The sequence below is a fragment of the Saccopteryx bilineata genome, chromosome 3, assembly GCF_036850765.1.
Source record: "Saccopteryx bilineata isolate mSacBil1 chromosome 3, mSacBil1_pri_phased_curated, whole genome shotgun sequence".
NCBI classification, from domain to species: Eukaryota; Metazoa; Chordata; class Mammalia; order Chiroptera; family Emballonuridae; genus Saccopteryx; species Saccopteryx bilineata.
The window spans coordinates 271606091-271628830 of record NC_089492.1 but is presented as its reverse complement, the minus strand read 5'-3'; the positions used below and the strand labels follow the sequence as shown (position 1 = coordinate 271628830).

Genomic DNA, 22740 nt, shown 5'->3' with positions numbered 1-22740 from the left:
TGTACATCCTTTTACTGTAATAGTGGAACAAGTCCGTGATTTTTTTTTTAATCTTTTTTTAAAATTTATTTATTTACAGAGACCGAGAGAGAATCAGAGAGAGGGACAGATAGGGACAGACAGACAGGAACGGAGAGAGATGAGAAGCATCAATCATCAGTTTTTTTTGTTGTGACACCTTAGTTGTTCATTGATTGCTTTCTCATATGTGCCTTGACCGTGGGCCTTCAGCAGACCGAGGAACCCCTTGCTTGAGCCATCGACCTTGGGTCCAAGCTGGTGAGCTTTGCTCAAGCCAGATGAGCCTGCACTCAAGCTGGCGACCTCGGGGTCTCGAACCTGGGTCCTTCTGCATCCCAGTCTGACACTCTATCCACTGCTCCACCACCTGGTCAGGCCCGTGATTTTTAATAAAAGGAAAAAAAACAATTCAGGTGGTTTAGAATTCATTTTGTTGGAATTATTAGGAATGGATTAGTTATCAGCGGACATGATTCTTTTATGGAAATCTCATAAAAGCCATGTGATAGATTCAGGCTATCCAGAAGTATGTGATAGATTTGAGCCATGCCTGCCTTATTTTTGTCATCTTCTTTAACTAGATCATATTGCCACGGAGTGTAAGATACACATGAGGAAGTCTATCAGGGGTCTTCAAACTTTTTACACAGGGGGCCAGTTCACTGTCCCTCAGACCATTGGAGGGCTGCCAAATACAGTGCTCCTCTCACTGACCACCAGTGAAAGAGGTGCCCCTTCCAGAAGTGCAGTGGGGGCTGGATAAATGGCCTCAGGGGGCCGCATTGCGGCCCACGGGCCATAGTTTGGGGATGCCTGGTAGCTCTTTATATCACCATTGTAATATATAGTCATTTGAGGTGTTAATTGGGTCACAGTATAGTTAAACTAAACATGTACTGTGAATTGTTCATCTATCCAAAAAACATGGGGAAGTTTTCCATCTTTTTATTTCTGAAGCCTGTGATCATTATTTGCATAGTAAAAGTCTATATCCTATATATTTCTATTATAGTTCTCAGGTTTGGATTATATAGTTTTATTAGAATTTTCTAAAGTTATTCTATATTCTTAAAATATTACATGTATTTCTAGAAGTATTGTATATTAAGGGTGCTAAGAGTAAAATTTAAGAGAAAGTTGTAATTACAGACTTGCTATTATTGGTGAAATAAGATTGAAAACAAGATTTACTATGTAGTGTAACAGTTAAGAATGCAGGCTGTGGAATCAAGACTAGAGGGTTCAAATCATAGAAAAGTGACGTTTGCTTTATCAGTTTCCTCCTCTGTACAGTGAGGATAACTATCCATCTCATTTGACAATTATGAGGAATAAAAGAGATAAACATATAATGCTCTTAAGGCCTACATGTAGTAAGCACTCAATGAGTTTTAGTTGTTACTCCACTAATAAACATGAACAGTAAAGGCAAAGAAACCCAACATATCTTAATATCATTAATTTTATTTTAAGAATACAAAAAGAGTTAAATTATGCCATCTTTCAGGAAGCCTGGTACTTTCAAGAGGTTTTTAACTGCTTTTTTCTGTCCTCTGCTTTATATAGGGAAAAAACTGTATCTCATTTTAGTTAGGATATAAATCAAGGTTAATTTATTTTGTCTAAAGATCATAGATAGCATTTGTTCTGAAATTGAAAAGATGATGGACAAAATTAATTCTAGATTTAATTAAAATCTCATTCACTGAAATTCCATTATTTTAAAATTGGGATAAATTATGTACAAGTATTTCATCTACATATAAAGAAAAAGAAACAAAATAAAATTCCAAGGAGAGTTTTTTTTAATTAAAAAATTTTTATTGATTGATTTTAGAGAGGGAGAGAGAGAAACATCGATTTGTTGTTCCACTTATTTACGCATTTGAAGTATTAATTGGGTCACAGTATAGTTAAACTACATTGGTTGATTTCCTGTATGTGTCCTGAATAGGGATCAAACCTGCAACCTTGGTGTATTGCGATGACGCTCCAATGAACTGAGCTACCCTGCCATGGCTCAAGGGATATTGTTTAAAGATGCCAATTATTTTGGGCTTTTGGAAGCTAGAATTTACAATCAAAACTTTGTGGATCAGCCTGATCAGGTGGTGGCGCACTGGATAGAGCATCGGACTGGGATGCGGAAGACCCATGTTTGAGACCCTGAGATCGCCAGCTTGAGCGTGGGCTCATCTGGTTTGAGCAAAAGCTCACCGGCTTGAGCCCAAGGCCGCTGGCTCGAGCAAGGGGTTACTCGGTCTGCTGAAGGCCTGCGGTCAAGGCACATATGAGAAAGCAATCAGTGAACAACTAAGGTGTTGCAACACACAATGAAAAACTAATGATTGATGCTTCTCATCTCTCCGTTCCTGTCTGTCTGTCCCTATCCCTCTCTCTGACTCTCTGTCCCTGTAAAAAAAAAAAAAAAGTCACAAAAATAAAAAATTAAAATAAAAAAAATAACAACAAAAAAAAAACTTTGTGGATCAGAACCTTGTGAATAAAGGTTTATTTGTTTAACCATATTTCTTTTGTGTAGGATAATTTCATTTGAATGGTCCTTTTCTATGCAGGATTTTTAAAAATGTAAATTTGCCTTATAGAGAACTGTACTAGTTTTTGTCTAGAGTGCCTTGGATTTTTTTTTTTTTAGAACCATGTGTCAGTTTTTAATATTTATTCACTAAACAAATATTTATTGAAAACCTACTATGTATACCAGGCCCTAAGCTTAATATTCATTGTTAAATAAACACTACAATATGGAAAAGAGGTCTGAGGTCATGAATTTTGGAGTCAGATGGACATGTGACTTAATAACCGTATTATCTGAGGCATGTTATTGAACTAATCTGGCCTCAGTTTTTTATCTGTCAAATGGGGATAATAATAGTACCCAACTCAGACATTGTTATACAGATAAATGAGTCTGTATAACTACTGCTTTTACAATAATTGGCCTGTTGTAATTGCTATATAAATGTTTGCCTGCGCTCAAGCTGGCGACCTCGGGGTCTCGAACCTGGGTCCTCCACGTCCCAGTCCGACACTCTAAATACTGCATCACCGTCTGGTCTGGCAATAATTATTTAATCTTAATATCACTTATATTTGTTTCAACAGCTTTTCTTCTTCAGTTAGTGCTTTTGGTGGTTATTATAGGTAGAAGTGTACACAGCATGTTTTGTGTAATGTCTTTATTACTGACATGATGATGTCATGCATATGTAGCCTGCTCAGGAAGAACGCAGAGAAGATCCAGATTTTGAAACTAAGGAAGGAGGAGGAGTTGAAGAGTGCTCTAAAATTGAAGTGAAAGAAGAAAGTCCTGAATCAAAAGCAGAAAGAGAATTAAAAGCTTCCCAGAAGTCCATCAGAAGACACAGAAACATGCATTGCAAAGTTTCTTTGTTGGATGACACAGTTTATGAATGTGTTGTGGAAGTAAGTGCATTTTAAGTTTTAGCAGTTAGAATGCTTACAAATTATTAGTAGGGTTGGGTAAGTGGAGCCTGGGCCTGAGTAAGACTGAGTATAATGGCAATCTACGGGCTGAAATGTTAATAGTGATTTTTCTGGCAGTAGAGGTGTGGAAGAGTTATGAGCGAGCCTATTCTCTTCAATATTTGTCTGTATCAGTCAAATCTTGTGAATTGAGCATGTGTTACTTTTATAATCTAAAACAATTTTGTTTTTAAAAAATTGTTTGTTATTTATAGAGTGCCTTCCATGACTAAATTTCCTAGGATAGTCTCCCGTTTATAATATTAGATCCAGCTACTCCCATAATTGTATTTGTCCAAAAAATTTTACTATTTGCTCATTTACTTTTTTCCTTAATCTTAATAAGCTTTAGTTTACTTAATATATTTCTTTACGTTATCCCCATGATACAGGATGTAAAAAATTTAAATCAACTAATGCCATCTCTTAAAATTTTCTATTATTTTCTAAAAGAAGAAATTCAATCTAGATTGAATGAAAATGTCAGTTTACTCTTTTGCTCCTTTAAGACAAATGAAAATCCTTAAAAATCTATTAGCTCCCTGGCTGGTCGGCTCTGTGATAGAGCGTCAGCCTGGTGTGTGGATATCCTGGGTTCAATTCCTGGTCAGGGCACACAGTAGAAGCAACCTCCTGCTTCTCCACCCTTCCCCCTCTCTCTTTTCTCTATCTCTCTCTTCCCCTCCCACAGCCAAGGCTCCATTGGAACAAAGTTGGCCCAGGCGCTGAGGGTGGCTCCATGGCCTTGCCTCAGGCACTAAAATAGCTTGTTGCCAAGCATCAGAGCAGTGGTCCAAGATGAGCAGAGCATCGCCCTTGGGGGCTTTCCAGGTGGATCCTGGTAGGAGCACATACGGGAGTCTGTCTTTGTTTCCCTGTCTCTCACTTAATTAAAAAAAAAAATTTTTTTTAATAAAAATTAGCTATTTTTTAACCCTTTGAATAGTGAGTTTTTTGTTAACCTTTTGAGTGAGGACGTACATAAACATTCATACTACTCAAAGGGTTAAACTAGAGCAGTAATGGTCAGTTATATGCTTGATATAAAGCAATAGTGGGCCCTGGCCGGTTGGCTCAGTGGTAGAGCATCGGCCTGGCGTGTGGAAGTCCCGGGTTTGATTCCTGGCCAGGGCACACAGGAGAGGCGCCCATCTGCTTCTCCGCCCTTCCCCCTCTCCTTCCTCTCTGTCTCTCTCTTCCCCTCCCGCAGCCGAGGCTCCATTGGAGCAAAAGATGGCCCGGGCGCTGGGGATGGCTCCTTGGCCTCTGCCCCAGGCGCTGGAGTGGCTCTGGTCAAGACAGAGCGATGCCCCAGATCAGCAGAGCGTTGCCCCCTGGTGGGCGTGCCGGGTGGATCCTGGTTGGGCGCATGCGGGAGTCTGTCTGACTGCCTCCCCGTTTCCAGCTTCAGAAAAATACAAAAAAAAAAAAAAAAAAAAGCAATTGTGATTATTACTAATAACAGCTTTTATTAATAAGCAATTCATATATATTTGTATCTTAGGTTTGTAACAAATTATTTCTGAATTGAATTATGTATCATATATATAAATGCAAATATAGTAAAGCACAAATAAATAGTCTAAAATGTTATACAATGTTTATTGACGTGTTTCCTCTCCAAGTTTTAAAAAATAAATCAAGAAAAATACACTATTGTACCTTGAAACTAGCTGCTATACCTGGTAACTAGACGAGAGCTAGGCCCTGCTTTTTCTGCTTCTCACCACTAGCTGATTTAGACGTTCTTCCCATGCAGACCAAGATCTGGATGTGGGTCCATTGTATCTGAAGCCCTCGGGGCAGATGTGTTTCAGAATTGAGAATATTTTTGCTTTTAAAAAAACAATAAGTACATATTCTGCATATTTCATAACACACTCAATATGGTGTGTAACAGTCAGACATTATTTGGTCAAACACATTATTTCTGTGATGAAATATATAACTAAGATGATTAAGTAAAGATCAAACACAGCCCCATAACAGCTCAGGTCAGGATTTGCCTTCAAATGAGCTTTAACAAAAATAACCACCGCACGGGAGGGGGTGGGGGCAGGGTAGGGGCACAAAGAAAACCAGTTAGAGAAGGTGACAGAAGACATTTGGACTTTGGGTGATGGGAATGCAGCATAATCAAATGTCAAAATAACCTAGAGATGTTTTCTCTGAACATATGTGCCCTGATTTATCAATATTACCCTGTTAAAATTAATTAAAATAAAAATAACCACCACTTAGCTTCTAGATATGGAATTATAAACAAAGGAGTAAGGACCTAAACGTGAAGAATTCCCAAATCATCTCTGTCATTTACAGTGAAAACATAGGTTAGAAAATGATGTAATATAAATGGGTTAAATTTGAAAGTGAATTAACATCTATATGAATTACTAATAGTCATTAAGAAGAACTTAGCTCATTAAGAGGACATGTCATGTATGTGTTCCAAAACATTATTTCAATTTTTTTTGACACTTAGAAAATATATGTATTTCTCAGAAGGCATTAATTAGCTCATTTGATTTTTTTCTTCAACTATTCCAGTCAATAGGTGGGACAGGTGTGAATATGAAAGCTAACGTTCAGAAATAGTAACTGAATAGACTCAGCTTGTTTATTTAGTTAGTGTATGGAGGAGCCAGGATTGTTTTTACTCTAAATCTCAGCTTCTAAACTAGGGCATTTCCTCCCTATAAACAGGACTATAAGCACCAAAATTTGGCAGTGGTTTATTTTGTAGGTAAAGAGACATTAAGAAAATGATTTGTTAGCACAACTAAAAGAGCAACTTGCAATACTTAACATATGTAGGGTATTAGAGTTTTACACTTTATGTATTTTTTGAAAGAGAACAGATGAGACATAGTTTATTCTCTTGGGACATTTGATCTGAGAATGATAGGGACTCTAATGATTTCCATAGCCACTAATAACTGTCAATGTCAACAGTTGATTCAGTTCATTCAAGTGGTCATAATGACTGACAGCAGCCCATAGCAAGCTTCAGGAAATATTGCACCAAAAATAAAGAATGTCATGTTTAGGATGAAGGTGAGGGCGTGATGGTAGATGGGGAGCAGGTGGAATTTTGCTTTGAATTGTAGCACTGTTTCAAGCCACTAGAAGTGTGTTGCATATTTGACAAATTATGAAACAAGAGTTTTGCAACTAACATTGTTCTACCTCACTGTGTAGCAATTTAAAAGTGTTAGTAACCAAGGTTAAAAGAGGAAGTTGAAAAATGATATTTTATTTTATTTGGTGGTGAACACAAAAAATCTCAACTAAGTATGTACATCTTTGCAGAAACATGCAAAAGGACAAGATTTGCTTAAACGAGTATGTGAGCACCTCAATCTTTTGGAAGAAGATTACTTTGGTCTAGCCATTTGGGATAATGAAACCTCAAAGGTGAGGAGACTGCTGATAATGTAAGAAGCTGACAAACAAATCGTTTTAAATTTTTTGTTGTTAAGAATGTATTTATGCTGCCTCTCCAAGACATGGTGTACTTAGAATTATTCTTGTTTCTCTAGATTGAACATTTAAAAATAATCATTGTGGGTGTGTTCTTTTTTTTTTTTCTTCTTTTTTTTTTTAAGTGAGAGTAAGGGAGATACAGAGAGACTCCTCCTGCATGTACCCTGACTGGGATCCACCCAGCAAATCCTGTCTGGGGTTGATACTCTGCCCATCTGGGGCCTTTGGGACCGAGCTATTTTTAGCACCTGAGGCAGAGGCTCTATGGAGTCATCCTCAGCACCTAAGGCCAATGTGCTCGAATCAATCAAGCCATGGCTGCGAGAGGGGAAGAGAAAAGAGGGTCAAAGCCAATGGTCCCATCTCCTATGTGCCCTGACTTGGAATCAAACCCAGGACTTTCATATCCCAGGTTGATGCTCTACCATTGAGCCAACTGGCCAGGGCCTGGTGTGTTTCTTTCATCATTGAAAGTACCTACTGTTCATTTCTTTTTTGTGGGTGTATTTTTCTGAAGTAAGAAGCAGGGAGGCAGAGAGTCAGACTCCTGCATGTGCCTGACTGGGATCCACCTGGCAAGCCCACCAGGGGGCAATGCTCTACCCACCTAGAGCATTGTTCTCTTACAACTGGAGCCATTCTAGCACCTGAGGCGGAGGCCATGGAGCCGTCCTCAGTGCCCGGGCCAACTTTGCTCCAATGGAGCCTTGGCTGCAGAAGGGGGAACAGAGAGATAGAGAAAAAGTAGAAGGGGAAGAGTGGAGAAGCAGATGGGCACCTCTTCTGTGTGCCCTGGCTGGGAATTGAACCCGGGACTTCCACATGCCGGGCCAACACTCTTACCACTGAGCCAATCAGCCAGGGATTCTACTGTTTATTTCTAAAAGATGGAAAGTGCAGTGCTGGGATGTCCTGACTAGCAGGGGTTGTGAGGAGGTGTGAAAGGAGCTCCTAGTGTATTGGTAATGTTATATGTTCACTTTGATAATTTATTGATCTTTACTCTTATATTTTATGTACTTTTGAGTATGTATCTTATGTCAATAAAATCTTTTAAGCAATTCAATTTAGAAATTTCTATCTTTAAACATTTCGCAAGGAGCCTATGAAAGATGTTAAGGGAGAGACTCTTTTCAAGCACCATTATTTTGCATGACCCACCATAGCAGTGTGCAGACTCAAGTGGAGTGGGAGGACAGCAAAGGAAGAGATGAGTGTGGATGAGAGTAGTCAGGGGAAACAAAATAATCATTCAGTAAACATTAGCTGAGTACGAACCATGTACCAGATGCTCTGCTGACATAGAAAAGCCAAACAAGACTGGAGGTCAAAATTAGAGGGAAAAATAAGATCTGGATGATGTCAATAATCTTCTAGTCTTTATAGTGTGATGAAAATAGCAAGTGCTTATCTAGCATTTCTTGTTTACTAAGAGCTTTCACTACATATACAGTGTGTCCGTAAAGTCATGGTGCACTTTTGACCAGTCACAGGAAAGCAACAAAAGACAATAGAAATGTGAAATCTGCACCAAATAAAAAGAAAACCCTCCCAGTTCCTGTAGGATGATGTGGCAGCATGTGCGCATGTGCAGATGATGACGTAACACCGTGTATACAGCGGAGCAGCCCACAGCCATGCCAGTCAAGATGTGGACGGTACAGAGGAAAGTTCAGTGTGTTCTGTGGCTCGCTAAATTCAAATCCGTGACCAAAGTGCAATGTGAATATCGGCGCGTTTATAACAAAGCGCCACCACATAGGAATAACATTACTCGGTGGGATAAGCAGTTGAAGGAAACCGGCAGTTTGGTGGAGAAACCCCATTCTGGTAGGCCATCAGTCAGTGACGAGTCTGTAGAGGCTATATGGGATAGCTACCTAAGGAGCCCTAAAAAATCTGTGCATGAGCCCACATGGAACTGCATTGAATAGATATGAAACTGGGAGAGTTTTCCTTTTATTTGGTGCAGATTTCACATTTCTATCGTCTTGTTGCTTTCCTGTGACTGGTCAAAGGTGCAGCATGACTTTATGGACACACTGTATTAATTCATTTCATCTTCACAATAATTCTATGAGCTAGGTACTAACATCTCATATTGTAGATGAAGAAACTGAGGTACAGATGCCTAAAGACACTCAGCTAGGAAGTAGTGGCGCTAGGACTCCAGCCCAACTGTCTGGCTCCCTATTTCTCTGCTCTAAATTACTATGCTACGTGAAGTTAATACAAAGAATATTGCAAATGTAGGTTGACCTGGAGACACTATTTGAAGATGGTCAGTAATCCTGTTTCTGGTACTCTCTCGTTTCTATTTTGGAGATCTGTTGAAATGCCTTTTCTTCATCTTCTTTTTTTACAGACATGGCTCGACTCTGCCAAAGAAATAAAAAAGCAGGTTCGTGGTAAGTGAATATTGCATTTTTTATAATCCTTTCTTTTAGTAGGTCAGAGGATTTCCAACTATTTTCTGGCTGTGAGTCACTTTAGAATCCTGACTGTAGTAAATGGTTTTGAAGTTGAGATAAAGCCTTCCCCTGGAAGGAGGAGATTCCATAATAGAAAGGTACAGCAGTGGTGGACACTGTTGAGATGTAGGTCAGATCTGGATGTTTTTTCTTTTCTTTCTCTTTCTTTTTTTTTTTTTTTTACAACTAGGCAAAGTTGAGGAAGATAGGAATGGCTGAGAAACAGAAGGTGGAAAAGAACAAAGATGAAAAGAGAAAAACGATATGGGAGTCAGTTCTCAAAAGGGTAGTGACTGAAACTGTAGTAGCCTTCAATTAGGAGAATACTGCCTGAATGTGTTCCTTCTAAATTGTTCTGGACTACTGCGTTCTAACCGTCTCCATGTTTCCCTCTCTTTAGTTCCTTTTGTCTCCCTTTTCAATATCCTCTTCCAATTTGAAGTATAAGAATAGAAGAATAAGATTCCTTGCCAATGACCCTTCTGACATTGTGGCTTTTTCCTAGCTTCAAATCCTATTACTGCTGCACACACCCTGCTCTGACTGGTGTCTAGAAATATATATTTCTAGGTTAAAAAAAAAGTATAGATTAGTACTTTGTAGCCCCAGGTCCAATGGGCTAGCTAAAGGGTAGAGACTTTTCTTCTTTTTATGACTAGATGTCCTTTCAGTTTAGTTTATTTTGAGGAAACTTCTAGGAACTGCTAAGATGTCAATCATCATCACTAGTAAATTTTAACTATTTATGACTTGAAAACAAATTTTATTTTTTGTTTCTAAAAAGAAAGTAGTTTTATTATGGTGACATATTTTCCTTTAGACCCTATTTATAATTTATATTTAAGTCAGAGAAACAAAATAGTCCTTTGGAATAGCAACTCTCCATATTAGCTGCCAGCCTATAAAATCTTGTTTTAAAATGCAAGTCAGTAAAAAATATTCAGTGTATTTGAGACATGACAAGAAAAACACAACTCCTAGCCCCTGTCAATGAAAATGCTTTTAACGTTCAATTTTCCTCTGGAACAAATGATTATACAAAAAGACTCTTTAGGAAGAAAAGTTCAAATAAAGTTTATAATGCGTAGAGAAGAATACCTAATAGATTATCTTCCTGATTATATAAAAATAATCTTTTGTTGAGAAAAAAACCCATAAGTTTTTTATCAGTTAAAAAAATTACAAAGTAATAAAAACCCTTACTTAAGCATAGGAAAGAAAAAACATGTTCTTAACACAAACTTTAGTAGTGAATCAAAATGTATGTATTTCATTAAGCCAAGAAGAAAGAAGATCGACATTTATCTATTGCATAAATGTTTTTCATCATGCAAGTAATGTATATATTCATTGTGAAGAATTTTAAACATTATGGAAGTAAATCATGAAAAAGTAAATGACCCCTAATCTTGTCCTCAAGATTTAAGCACTATTAAATTGGAATGATCTGCAAGATTGTTTCTAGGCATATGTAGATTTCAAAAATACAATCATGCCATATACATTGTTATGTATTATGCTATGTGTAGTTTTTATTTATTTTTATTTATTTATTTTAGTGAGAGGAGGGGAGGCATAGACAGACTCCTGCATGCTCCCAACCAGGATCCACCTGGAAAGCCCACTAGGGGGTGATGCTCTGCCGCTCTGGGGCCCTTGCTTCGTTGCAACCAGAGCCATTTTTTAGTGCCTGAGGCGGAAGCCATGGTGCCATCTTCAGCTCCCAGGGCCAACTGGCGCCAATCGAACCGTGGCTGCTGCAGGAGGGGGAGGAGAAGAGAGAGAAAAAGAAAGAGAAATAAGAGGGGTAGGAGTGGAGAAGCAGATGGTGCTTCTTCTGCGTGTCCTGGCTGGGAATCGAACCTGGGACACCCACACACCGGGCTGACGCTCTACCAATGAGCCAACTAGCCAGGGCCTATATTAAGTTTTTAAAATTAATTTTTTAAATGGACAATTTGAAATATATGATATAAAATTAAAAGATGCAAATGAAATAGTACAAGATAAATCTGCCTTCTACCTCTGTCTTTGATTCCTTGTGTTCTTTCCAGAGATGTTTTGAGTATATATAGACACCCATGGACACAAATGAGTATTTTAATATAAATATGTATTAACATGTATGTGCTTTAACCTAAATATGTATTTAATATGTATATTTTAACATAAATATTTAATATTTATATGTATTTAATATAAATATGCAACCGATCTTTTTTATGTAACATAATTTGGAGTGCTTTTCATATCAACATATATACATTTATCTAAATTTATAAATGATCCCTGGCCGGTTGGCTCAGCGGTAGAGCGTCGGCCTGGCGTGTGGGGGACCTGGGTTCAATTCCCGGCCAGGGCACATAGGAAAAGCGTCCATTTGCTTCTCCACCCCCCACCCCCCCTCCTTCCTCTCTGTCTCTCTCTTCCCCTCCCGCAGCCAAGGCTCCATTGGAGCAAAGATGGCCCGGGCGCTGGGGATGGCTCCTTGGCCTCTGCCCCAGGCACTAGAGTGGCTCTGGTTGCGGCAGAGCGACGCCCCGGAGGGGCAGAGCATTGCCCCCTGGTGGGCAGAGCGTTGCCCCTGGTGGGCGTGCCGGGTGGATCCCGGTCGGACGCATGCGGGAGTCTGTCTGACTGTCTCTCCCCGTTTCCAGCTTCAGAAAGAAAGAAGAAAAAAAAAAAGTAAATTTATAAATGATTATATATTTGTGACATAATATATATAACCAGTACTTTTTTTTTTTTTTTTTTACAGAGACAGAGACAGAGAGAGTCAGAGAGAGGGATAGATTGGAACAGACAGATAGGAAAGGAGAGAGATGAGAAGTATCAATCATCAGTTTTCCGTTGCGACACCTTAGTTGTCCATTGATTGCTTTCTCATATGTGCCTTGACCGTGGGCCTTCAACAGACCAAGTAACCCCTTGCTTGGGCCAGTGACCTTGGGTCCAAGCTGGTGAGCATTGCTCAAACCAGATGAGCCCGTGCTCAAGCTGGCGACCTCGGGGTCTTGAACCTGGGTCCTCCGCATCCTAATCCGATGCTCTATCCACTGTGCCACCTCCTGGTCAGGCTATAACCAGAACTATTGATGGACATTTTGGGTTAATCTCAATAGTTTGCTATTACAAACAAGATGGCAGAGAACATTTATTTTATTTATAGATATATCTGTGCGCTTATATGTATCAGTAGATAAAATCTTAGAAGTAGAATAAAAAAGTATAAATATTTAAAATTGTAATAGGTATTCATCAATAAGATTTTTCCCATATTTAAAAAAATATAGAAAATATGGAGGGCAATATAGCAAATACCCATGTACCTATCACCAGAGTTAACATGTGTTAACATTTTTTATTTAAAGTAGAACCATACAGGCAATGTTTATCTTTTTTGTTTTCCTCATAGTCCCATCCCCATCTCTCCCTGTGCATGGAACTCTCTTATCATGAACTTGGGATGATTTCTTTCAGTTTCTATTTTTATATTTTTCCTTCATGTATATTCATATATGATATATAGTTATTGCTTTGCCTGACCTTTTGAAATTTCCCTCTGACCCAATGTTACCTTCTTCTGAGGTTTATCAGTCTCTCTCCTCCCAGCTTAATTTTTAGCTTTCTTTAATTCTGTTTGTTCTGAATAAGAGAGATCTCCCCTACTTAGTCAGGCTAGCACCTACACCCCTTTCTGGTATTGCGCAGAGCAAAGGCAAGAAATCCTTACAACTTCTAGCTATACTGTAAAATACTGATAGATAATGTACACAAATTATATTTTTTAAAAATCTGTGGCCTAGATATATTTCTTTCTAAATATATTCTTCTTTCCTTCCCCTACAGAACTCACCACTGTCCTGGATTTTGTGTTAATGATTCTATTGTATTTTTAAATGGTTTTTATTACCTATGAATGTATACTTAAAAATGTTTTACCATTTTGAACATCATGTAAATTGAATTATATAATAGGAGATTATGTAAGAGATAATCATATGTGGCTTGTTTTCCTTACTCAACATGAATTTTGAAATTCACCTCTATTGAAAAAAAATTCATGAAACAATTCTTAATCTTTACTGTGAGTGATATCCTCTGATTTTTCTTTTGTATTGTTTCATTATTTTTAAATGCTGATTTTGACCCACCAAACTTATTTCACAATTGATCATGATCTACAGTTAAATAAACACTGATTTAAAAAATATATATCTGGAGGTGGAATTGCTAAATTATTGGGTATGTTTATTTTCAATTTTACCAGATAATGCCAAATTGCTCCCTCTCTCTTTAAATTTTTATTTATTGATTTTCATGAGAGAGAGACAGGAACATTGATCTGTTTGATCTGTTCCTATATGTGCCCTGTTGGAGAATCGAACCGGCAACCTCTGTGACTTGGGATGATGCTCTAACCAACAGGGCTATCTGGCCAGGACACATTGCTCTCTTTTATGTTGATTTTAACAGTTTCCATGCTCACCAATGATATATGAGAGTTACTGGTTTCCTGTGTCCTCGGAAAGCAGATATTTTTTTCAATTATTATTTTAAAAAAATCTTTTGAACATAATTTCAGACTTAGAAGTTGAGAGAATGAAACAGTTTTTGGAGACCCTTCACCCAGATTGCTCAAGTGTTTTACTACATTTGCTTTAGCTTTTCTCTTTATCTTTACACACATGACCTTTTTTCTGAGCCATTGAAGAAAAAGTTGCATCACAGCAGCACCTTTTACAATAGCCAAGAGGGGGCAACAAATCAGTGTCTATCAATGGATACTGGATAAACAAAAGGGGATATGTCCATACAATGGATTGTTATCAAGCCCTAAAAAAGGAATGAAGTACTGATAACTGCTACAGCATGGACGAACCTCAAAAACATAGAAGTAAAAGCCAGAGATAAAAGGCTACATATTAAAAAAAAAAAAAAGACTACATATTATATAATGCCATTTATATGAAATATCCAGAATATGTAGATCCATAGAGACAGAAAGCAAGTTAGAGGTTGGCGGAGGCTGGGAGAGCTGAGGGAGTGAGTGCTTAATGGAGTCTTCTTTACGGGCGATGAAAATGTTTTGACACTAGATAGCAGTAATTAGTTGTACAAAATTGTGAATGTACTCAGTACCATTGAATTGTGTGAGTAAATGTACTGAGTTGTATACTTAAAGATGTGTAGTTATTGTGGGAATTTCCCCTCACTTAAAAAAAGAGTTGCTGGCCCTGGCCGGTTGGCTCAGCAGTAGAGCGTCGGCCTGGCGCGTGGGGAACCCGGGATCGATTCCCGGCCAGGGCACATAGGAGAAGCGCCCATTTGCTGCTCCATCCCCCCCCCCCTCCTCTCTGTCTCTCTCTTCCTCTCCCGCAGCCAAAACTCCATTGGAGCAAAGATGGCCCGGGCGCTGGGGATGGCTCCTTGGCCTCTGCCCCAGGCGCTAGAGTGGCTCTGGTCGCGGCAGAGCGACGCCCCGGAGGGGCAGAGCATCGCCCCCTGGTGGGCAGAGCTTGGCCCCCGGTGGGCGTGCCGGGTGGATCCCGGTTGGGCGCATGCGGGAGTCTGTCTGACTGCCTCTCCCCGTTTCCAGCTTCAGAAAAATACAAAAAAAAAAAAAAAGAGTTGCCATCATGATATCCTAAAAATTAGGAATTGGTTTTTGCTTTCAGAGAGTGGAAGGGAGAGACAGAAACACTGATCTGTTCCCATGGAGATCAAACCAGCAACCCTTGAGATTCAGGATGAGGCTTTAACCAACTGAGCTACTAGGAATTGGTTTTTACATAGGGTTTCTTACAGAACCTTTACTAAAACTTACATAACCTTTACTAAAGCACCAAATTAACATTGATACAATACTATGACCTATAGACCTTATTTGTCAGTTGTCCCAATAACCTTTAGAAACCTTTCTAGAAAAGACAGTCCAGCCCTGGCCGGTTGGCTCAGCGGTAGAGCGTCGGCCTGGCGTGCGGGGGACCCGGGTTCGAATCCCGGCCAGGGCACACAGGAGAAGCGCCCATTTGCTTCTCCACCCCTCCGCCGCGCCTTCCTCTCTGTCTCTCTCTTCCCCTCCCGCAGCCAAGGCTCCATTGGAGCAAAGATGGCCCGGGCGCTGGGGTTGGCTCCTTGGCCTCTGCCCCAGGCGCTAGAGTGGCTCTGGTAGCAACATGACGATGCCCAGGATGGGCAGAGCATCGCCCCCTGGTGGGCAGAGCGGCGCCCCATGGTGGGCGTGCCGGGTGGATCCCGGTCGGGCGCATGCGGGAGTCTGTCTGACTGTCTCTCCCTGTTTCCAGCTTCAGAAAAATGAAAAAAAAAGTAAAAAAAAAAAAAAAGACAGTCCAAGCGATATTTTACATTTAGTTGTCAGATCTCTTTAGTTTTCTTTAATCCAAAACAGTTCCTTAGTCTTTTTTTTTAAGTTCCTTAGTCTTTAAAGTATTTCATAATATTAATAGTTTTGAAGAGCCCAGACCAGTTGTTTGTTTGTTTTTTAAGATTTTATTTATTTATTTTTACAGAGAGAAGAGGGTGGGGAGGAATGAGAAGTATCAACTCATAGTTGTTTCATTTTGGTTGTTCATTGATTGCTTTTCTTATGTGCCTTGACTGGGCAAGCCCAGGGTTTTGGATCGAAGACCTGAGCATTCCAGGTCAATGCTCCATCCACGGTACCACCACAGGTCAGACCAGACCAGTTATTTTATTTTATTTTATTTTATTTTATTTTTTAGAGAGAGAGAGAGAAAAGAAGAGAAAGACAGGAAGGGAGAGAGATGAGAAGCATCAATTTGTAGTTGTGTCATTTTAATTGTTCATTGATTGCTTCTCATACGTGCTTTGACCCAGGGACCCCAGCTGAGCCAGTGACCCCTTGCCCAAGCCAGTGACCTTGGGCTTAAGCCAGCCATCATGGGATTATGTGAATGATCCCCTTGCTCAAGCCAGCCACCCTGTGCTGAAGCCAGATGAGCCCACACTCAAGCCAGATGAGCCCCCGCTGAAGCCAGTGACATTGGGCTTTCAAATTGGGACCTCAGCATCCCAGCTCTATCCACTGCACCACTGCTGGTCAGGCAGTGGTTATTTTTAAAGTGGTCACTTTGGGCCTGGCCAGGTGGTGGCGCAGTGAATAGAGTGTCGGACTGGGATGCGGAGGACCCAGCAAAAGCTCACCAGCTTGGACCCAAGATCGCTGGCTCGAGCAAGGGGTTACTCGGTCTGCTGAAGGCCCACGGTCAAGGCACATATGAGAAAGCAATCAATGAACAACTACGGTGTCGCAATGCACAATGAAAAACTAATGATTGATGCTTCTCATCTCTCCGTTCCTGTCTGTCTGTTCTTGTCTATCCCTCTCTCTGACTCTCTCTCTGTCTCTGTAAAAAAAAAAGAACACCAAAAATAAATAAATAAATAAAGTGGTCACTTTGGGTTTTTCTGGCATTTCCTTATGAACATGAATCTTTAGGTTATGCACTTTGGGCAGGAATGTCATTGAAGTGTTGCTGGTATCGAGGCAGAAATTTTAATGTTAAAACTTTTTAGGGCTTTCCAGCTACCAATTTTTTCTTTCACTAAACATTCTCTATAAGGTATTACTAATAATATGTATCAGATTCTAGCAATGATCACTGACGAAAGCTTAACATTAGTTAGTGTTTTTTAATTCCAATTGATTAACATTTTTAGCCTCTCTATTGCATTTTGCCCTGAGCTTGCGTGCAGTTAAACTGAATGTCTTCTTTGCAAGTCTCCCAAACTTGTATCTCTTGCATGGAAAAGAACAGAAATGGAAAGTTGGGGTTCCTCTTCTTATAATTGCTATTAATAAAAGTTAAAGAGTTACTTTGCAGTTAAATTTCCTTATTTTGGGTTAAATGGAGAGGAAAAGTCCAACTGGAATACAGTATTTGTTTTTTTTAATGTTTTCATTTGATTAGGTCTAGTAACTTGAAGTCATTGGGAGATCTAGATTAATGAATAAGTAAATAATTTTAACATACTAATACTTATTACCTTCCTTTGTGCAGTCCTTTTTAAAAAATTAATTAATTTATTTTAGAGAGGAGAGAGAGTAAGAGAGAGAGAGAAAGGAGGGAGGAGCAGCAAGCATCTACTCCCTCCCATATGTGCCTTGACCAGACAAGTGCAGGGTTTCGAACTGGCGACCTCAGTGTTTCAGGTCAATGCTTTATCCACTGCACCACCACAGGTTAGGCCTTGCAGTCATTTAAAAAAAAAATTTCTGGAGCTGCAGCATTCTCATATAATCTTCACAACCGTGTGTGAGGTCAATTATTTTATTTCATTCATTCACTCAATAAGTATTTCTTGAATATCATAAAATGCCAAGCATTGTTTTAGGCACTAGGGATATACATTAAATAAAACAGAAAAAAGTTCTTGTGCTTGAGAATTTGCATTTCAGTGAGAAGAGACAAGATTATCCTTTTAAAAATTATATGTGTGTGTACATATATACATATAATAAGCAGTACATGTACAAAATACAAAGTTCAAATGTTATAAAATAGTATGTAGTGAAATTAGGTCTTCCTCCTATCCATTTTCTCCTAGCCTCTCACTTTCTTTCCCCAGAAGGTCCCCTTGTAATTTCCCAATTACTATAAGTAGTTTATTATATATTCTTGCAGGAATAGTCTAGGCACATATAATCATACTTCTACTATATAGTTTTTTTCTACCCCAACTTTCACAGTTGCTTTCTATCTGCACTGTTCTTTGCCTTGATTTTTTTTTTCACTTAACAGTATATCATGAGATGCATCTTCTTTTGCTAAAGAAATATATTCAGGTTGTTTCCAAATACGTGCTACTATAAAAAATTTCTTACACATACTCATTTTGACCACATTAAGTATATGTTTAAATACACTTATAGAAATGGAATTTCTGGGTGAAATGGTATATATACATTTTCCTTTTTGATAGATATTGTCAAATTAGTCTCCATAGTTTTGTACCAGTTTGCACTCACATTGGCAATAGATGAAAGTACTTTATTTCCCCCCCTTACTATTAAGCTTTTTTTTTTTTTTTTTTTTTTTTTTGTATTTTTCTGAAGTTGGAAACGGGGAGGCAGTCTGACAGACTCCCGCATGCGCCCGACTGGGATCCACCCAGCACGCCCACCAAGGGGCGATGCTCTGCCCATCTGGGGCATTGCTCTGTTGTGACCAGAGCCATTCTAGCGCCTGAGGCAGAGGCCATGGAGCTGTCCCCAGAGCCTGGGCCAACTTTGCTCCAATGGAGCCTTGGCTGTGAGAGGGGAAGAGAGAGTCAGAGAGGAAGGAGAGGGGGAGGGGTGGAAAAGCAGATGGGCGCTTTCCTGTGTACCCTGGCTGGGAATCGAACCCGGGACTCCTGCACACCAGGCTGACGCTCTACCACAGAGCCATCCGGCCAGGGCCACTATTAAGCTTTTTTTTAAAATTTATTTTATTTTATTTATTCATTTTAGAGAGGAGAGAGGGGGAGAGAGAGAGAGGGAGAGAGAGAGAGGAGAGAGAGGTAGAGGGGAGGAGCTGGAAGCGTCAACTCCCATATGTGCCTTGACCAGGCAAGCCCAGGGTTTCAAACCGGCGACCTCAGTATTTCCAGGTCGACGCTTTATCCACTGTGCCACCACAGGTCAGGCCACTATCCAGCTTTTTATATCAGTTACTTAATACGAAGTTCAAAGAGAAAAAAAATCACACTTTGTAAATTATTGCTAATTTGATTTCCTTACTATTATTCTTCCTATACAATTAAAAAATTTCCATTTATATATGTTATGAAATAACTACTGGTAAATTTGTGTTTAAAGTTCTTAAATGCTGGATTCACATGTATTAAACATTCTTTTGGCTATCTCGTTTTCCATATTGATTTGCTATAGTACCTATAGATTTGGCCATTTCTATAGGTACTATAGAAGTCACCTTTTTTAAAAAAAAAAAGTTTGTATGGTAAGTTATGATTAACAATGACTGCCTGACCAGGTGGTGGCGCAGTGGATAGAGCGTTGGACTGGGATGCGGAGGACCCAGGTTCGAGACCTCAGGGTCACCACCCCAGGGTCGCCAGCTTGAACGCGGGCTCATTTGGTTTGAGCAAAGCTCACCAGTTTGGACTCAAGATTGCTGGCTTGAGTAAGGGGTTACTCAGTCTGCTGTAGCGCCCCGGTCAAGGCACATATGAGAGAGCAATCAATGAACAACTAAGGTGTCACAACGAAAAACTAATGATTGATGCTTCTCATCTTTCTCTGTTTCTGTCTGTCCCTATCTATCCCTCTCTCTGACTCTCTCTCTGTCTCTGTAAAATAATTAATTAATTAACAATGACTAGATTGATATGATTTTATCATATCAGAAAGTAAAACAACAGATGGTATTTTAATTTTCAATATTTAAACTATAAATACTGCCTCCCCCTCACTCCCCTTTTTGAGAAACAGCAACAGGTTCTTGTTTTTTTTCTTCTACTTTTCCAAGTGAGAGGAGGGGAGACAGAGAAACAGACTCCCATTTGTGCCCCAACTGGGATCTACCCAGCAGCCCCCATCTGGGATGGATGTTTTGTCTATCTTGGGCCATGCTTGCAATCACACTATTTTTAGCACCTGAGGTAGAGGTTCCACAGAGCCATCTTCAGCACCCAGAGCCACTATGCTCGAATCAATTGAGCCATGGCTGCAGAAAGGAAGAGAGAGACAGAGAGAGAGAGAGAGAGAAAGAGGATGGGGAAGGAGGGGTAAAGAAGCAGATGGTCACTTCTCCTGTGTGTCCTGACTGGGAGTCAAACCCAGAACATTTATACACTGAGTCAATAATGCTCTACCACTGAGCCAACCAGCCAGGGCAACAAGTTGTTTTACTGATCTAAGTTCCATTTAAAGTTTTTGAGTGATAAAGCATTATTAGTGGGTTGATGGTAGAGATTGAGACTGGCTAGATTTGAGACTTGATTATAGTGCCTGGATTTTACTTTTGAAGGAAAATAGCTACTATTTCAAAGAGAATGCTATATTAAGTATTTAGTATGTTTAGACATTCAGACTACTTCAAATGTTGGTTTGCATATCATCATTGCCAACCATTAGCAAGAAATGTGATATTTGGTGATGGAACCCTGTGGTTGTAAAACAGAACAATGTTTGAAACATAGATGTAATAGAGTCCAATGGTTAAGAGCATGGGGTTTGGAGTATAAAAACTCTGAATTTATTTCCTGAGCCTTTGTTTCTTCAAATATAAAATGAATTAACAGTAATAACTACCTCCTTGGGTTTCTGTGAGGATTAAATGAGTTAATGTATATATATATAAGAGGGCTAGCTTTAGTACCTAGAGTGTAGTAAGTACTGAACACAATGGCAACTCTTAGCATAATAAGCAATCATACTTATTTTTAACTCTAGGAGGCCAACATTCATGTTAGGAAAACCCTTAGGGATAGCTCTTAACAAGCAATATTGAAAGGAATTCTCCATTTAACTTGAGCCCAATCTCTGATTTTAATTGTAGATAAAAATATTATACTTGGATGAGTCTTAGATTTGATCTTTGTAGCTTTCATACTTAAACTATTTTTACTAGAGCTATAGTTTCATAGGGCCACCTTCATTACTTCTTCCTTCTTATTTCTAAAATAATCTTTAATGGAAGAATGCCTTTGGTTATTTGAGATTAATACAGGTATACCCTGGACATATTGACCATTTGGTTTCAGACCATCACAGTAAAGCAAATACCTCAATAAAGCAAGTCACCCAAAGTTTTTGGTTTCCTAGTACATATAAAAGTTATGTTTACACTATACTGTAGTCTGTTACGTGTGCAATAGCCTTATGTCTAAGAAAACAATGTATATACCTTGATTTAAAAGTACTATTGCTAAAAAGTGTGAACTGTCATCTGAACCTGTTGGAAAAATGGTGCCGATAGACTTGGTTAATACAGGGTTGCCACAAACCTCTTATTTGTTTAAAAAAAAACCCTACAATATCTGCAGTGTGATAAAGCAAAATTCAATAAAATGAGGCATGCCTATATTGAGAGTATCACAAATAAATAATACCAACACCAAAAGAGAACATTCATGGGTAATTCAAATGACCTCTGAGGACCCATAGTGGTATATAGAATCACATTTTGAAAACATGTTGATCTAGATGGTTTCCTTTGTGCTATTTGCCTATATAGTTTTAGTCTTTTGTAAAAAACTATATTAAGTTGGGTAAAAAAGAAAATGAAATCCTCTAACTCTACCTCTTAAATGGTATCTAAATTTTTTTTAAAATAAAAATGTTTCATTTACTAAGCATGAAAATATTAAAACCTCAGGAAAAAAAAAGTTGAATATTTTTAGCAACCAGAAACTTAGGGATAAGCATAACATTCTTTTGTTTTTATTTTTACAGGTGTCCCTTGGAATTTCACTTTTAATGTGAAGTTTTATCCACCTGACCCAGCACAGTTAACAGAAGATATAACAAGGTAAACACTTTGTTAATAGTTAAATATGTAATAAGTAATTCTAATTATCAGCACTCTGGGAATTTCTATTCAGAATTGAAGAGAAATGATGAGCTATTAAACCTAAGAGAAAGTTTCTGATCACCTCAAGGCAGACTTGCAAGTGAGAGAGCCTAAAAGCCTCAAATATACTGCTCACAAAAATTGGGGGATATTTTATCGCTTCATAAGAGGCTGATGCTCTCCAAGGGAGCTATCCTCAGTGCCTGGGGCCACGCTCAAACCAGTTGGGCCACTGGCTACAGGAGGGGAAGAGGGAGAAGGAGAGGAGCAGATGGTCACTTCTCCTGTGTGCCCTGACTGGGAATCGAACCCAGGATATCCATATACCAGGCTGATGCTCTATGCGTTGAGCCACTGGCCAGGGCCGTGATTTTTTTTTTTTAATACTTCTATCCTACCATGTTATTATAGGGATTAAAAAACCTAAAGTCTCCATGTTGTTATTATTTCTCCCTATCTCCTTTTAAAGTGTATGATTAGGTACATGATCCTCATGAACTATATCTTCAGTTAGTAATTTTTGAGCCCATTTAATTTATAAAATAAATCTTATACTCTTCAAAAACAGCTTACTGATTATTTTATAATGAGGCCTTTATTGTATTCTATATAAATATTAACCAAAAAAATGGAAAAGCAGTATATTGTAAAGAGTACTACTATTCATATTTCTATACATAGCATCTTGCTTGGAGCCT

At 39.0% G+C, this 22740-nt stretch overlaps 1 protein-coding gene across 15 annotated transcripts in view; it reads left to right on the top strand.

The window, feature by feature from the left end:
- The window catches only part of EPB41 (erythrocyte membrane protein band 4.1), a 173899-nt gene that overhangs the window by 80539 nt on the left and 70620 nt on the right, over positions 1–22740 (top strand). For all 15 annotated transcript variants that reach the window (XM_066269875.1, XM_066269884.1, XM_066269868.1 and 12 more), the window contains exons 3-6: positions 3256–3468; positions 6838–6942; positions 9377–9419; positions 21925–22000. In XM_066269875.1, the coding sequence (XP_066125972.1) occupies positions 3415–3468; positions 6838–6942; positions 9377–9419; positions 21925–22000 (278 nt within the window). In that variant the 5' untranslated portion in view covers positions 3256–3414. The remainder of the gene's footprint in view (positions 1–3255; positions 3469–6837; positions 6943–9376; positions 9420–21924; positions 22001–22740) is intronic.